Here is a 2457-nt window from a genome sequence, read left to right as displayed (position 1 = left end):
GAAACAACAATCTGTAGTGTAAGAACGAAACCTTGATATATTTGAGATTGTTTGTTCAGTTGGATTAATGTAACTAAGTTATACGTGTTGTCAAGTATGGAAAAATAAAGATATTCGTAAATGGTGCTTTAAAGATTGGATCATGTATTGACCGATATGTAGAAGTGTTCCATAGTAAATCAACTAAGGATTGGTTCATTATAGGCATTTTGTTTAAACAGTGTTACACTTTGACTGACTGGCAGTAGGTTAGTTATTATGAAGTGTTATTCATTGTGAGTATCACTAGTGGTTTACATTGATTATCATGATATATGTTAAATTATGGATTTCATGTGATAAAAATAATAAACACGTAACATATAACATGTATTAAGAAAAACAAATTTCGAAGTATCAATTAAGTATACATACGGATTGTCAACAACAGATGCATTGTTAGCTGTAAAACAAATTATAATCAAATGCCGCATCATCAATAAGAACATTCATTACGAAAAAAAAATAAACTGGTGCCTACTGCGCATTATTATCTCTTCACCAACACACAATTATAAAATGATAATAAGCGTTATGTTCCTTTTAGCAAAATTTTTCATTCTATTACAACAGGTAATGTAAAAAATCCGCTTTAGAAATTATGCTACAAAACCCTGCAACCAATAAATTTAAATGTTGTGTTTTACACAGAATTGAATCCTAGAATGATAAGAATGAAATCATAACAATCTTAAGTATAAACGAGACAATCAACATATACATGTATATGATTCAATAATAGTGCGTATTTTACAGTTGCATCCTCTGTATGACTTAATTTGTTTTTAAATATCATACCTTTTCGTCGTAAATGGAACGAGGCAGTCAACACTGTAATAGCTATAACAACCAATAAAACGACTAATACAACTTCCCACACAGCTTTAACTAATACAACTGCTATATCGACTAATAATACCAGCAAAATAGCCTCTACATCATACTTGTTGATCGATAACCCTGCATAAAATAATAAATTGGTTTTTTATTATAATTGACGGAAAAAAGAAATGACTATTAAATCTTGAATTTCCACTACATCTCTCTCTCTCTCTCTCTCTCTCTCTCTCTCGACTTTGAATAATAATAATAATACTTATGGTTTCAATTTTATCAAATTTAATTAAATTCGAATTAAAAATTACCATACTAGTACATCATCCGTTTTTATAAATTTGGATTACTTTCTTTTCCCAGTGGAACAGTGTTTCAAACGAACGTTTTTCAAATATTATGATAGAAATTTGTATATCTATACAGAAAGGATAATTATAAATTGTAAATGTGTCAACGAGTATTCTAGTATACGAAAACATGAAATACTCATTAAACTCAAGAAACGACACAAAAGTATATACACACCTAAAGTTATCACAGTCGTCGTATTACTTTCTCCAATTTTATTTTTGGACAGTACCCGAACGTAATATCGAGTATTGGGAATAATGTCATATATGATTTCAGACATCCGTATCTCAAAGTTACCAGTTACAGGTTCTGAACGAATCCATACTTCCTCGTCTTCGGCTTGATATTCTACGAAAAACGTTTGGGGGAATCCCCCGTTATATCCAGGACACAAGGATACTGCTATATGTCTTTCAAATGGATTCACTGAAACATTTGTTGGAGTCTCTGGACGATTTGTTTTTCGACCAAATATAATTTAATATTATCAGTTTATAAACGGTATTAAAGTATTCTGTTTAACCAGTATCTACAAATGTGTGTTAGTTTTTTATATAGACAATAACTGTTCAGTGTCTTTAAATATCAGCTGTATTTGTACGAGGCTAGGAAATAAGGTGGTGTATGCGAGCTTTTAGCGAGCTACTACACCTGTTTCGAGCCGAGTACAAATACAGCTGATATTTAAAGACACTAAACAGTTATTGTCTTTATCCTGCATTTGATTCTGTATATTGTTTGTGGTTTGAAAGACACAAAAAGTAACATATTTAGCATTTATTTTCGATTCGTAACCCCTTGAGGCCCGCGTAGTAATATCAAAATCATACATTATGCTGAAGAAAAGAATTTTGCATGGTCAACAATAATACATCGCTCAAGGTGAATAATTATCTATTTTAACATAACAACTAATTTCAACAGTAAAAACAAATAACAAAACATTTGTCAAATTTGAAACAGAAGTGTACGAGATGTCCTATGCTTCAGACTTGACATTCAATAAACATGCATGCTGAAATTGACATGGTTGATTTTGTAACACAATCATACACATTCAAGGTTTGAAATCGACAATTGTCATCGTCACTGGAATACACATTCTGAGGTCACACAGGTTCAAACAATACTCAGTCCGGCAGTGCGCGGAGCTTTAAAGCGATATCTGTATAGTATAAAGATACAGCATATCGATAACCGTAGGGCTGTATCTGTATAGTAGGACACCCA

General features: G+C 31.6%; 1 protein-coding gene across 1 annotated transcript; it reads right to left on the bottom strand.

Moving 5' to 3' along the window:
- Window positions 1–317: 317 nt before the first annotated feature.
- LOC139503445 (uncharacterized) lies at window positions 318–1681 on the bottom strand. Its single transcript, XM_071293223.1, has 3 exons — window positions 1402–1681; window positions 838–999; window positions 318–442 (listed from the first exon to the last, which is right to left on the bottom strand). Exons 1-3 carry the CDS (start codon window positions 1505–1507, stop codon window positions 318–320), a joined length of 393 nt encoding a protein of 130 aa, XP_071149324.1. The 5' UTR covers window positions 1508–1681.
- Between the last annotated feature and the right edge of the window lie 776 nt (window positions 1682–2457).

Source organism: Mytilus edulis, chromosome 14 (genome assembly GCF_963676685.1).
Source record: "Mytilus edulis chromosome 14, xbMytEdul2.2, whole genome shotgun sequence".
Classification (NCBI taxonomy): domain Eukaryota; kingdom Metazoa; phylum Mollusca; class Bivalvia; order Mytilida; family Mytilidae; genus Mytilus; species Mytilus edulis.
This window is presented reverse-complemented; position numbering and strand designations above follow the sequence as displayed.

What these genes read in the sequence shown, in the direction of transcription:
- LOC139503445 (XM_071293223.1), bottom strand. Translation starts at nt 1,507, where the DNA reads ATGTCTGAAATCATATATGACATTATTCCCAATACTCGATATTACGTT. An exon ending in GACGACTGTGATAACTTTAG is followed by an intron (nt 1,000 to 1,401) that starts GTGTGTATATAC and finishes TATTTTATGCAG; the next exon opens with GGTTATCGATCAACAAGTAT. An exon ending in GTTCCATTTACGACGAAAAG is followed by an intron (nt 443 to 837) that starts GTATGATATTTA and finishes TTTGTTTTACAG; the next exon opens with CTAACAATGCATCTGTTGTT.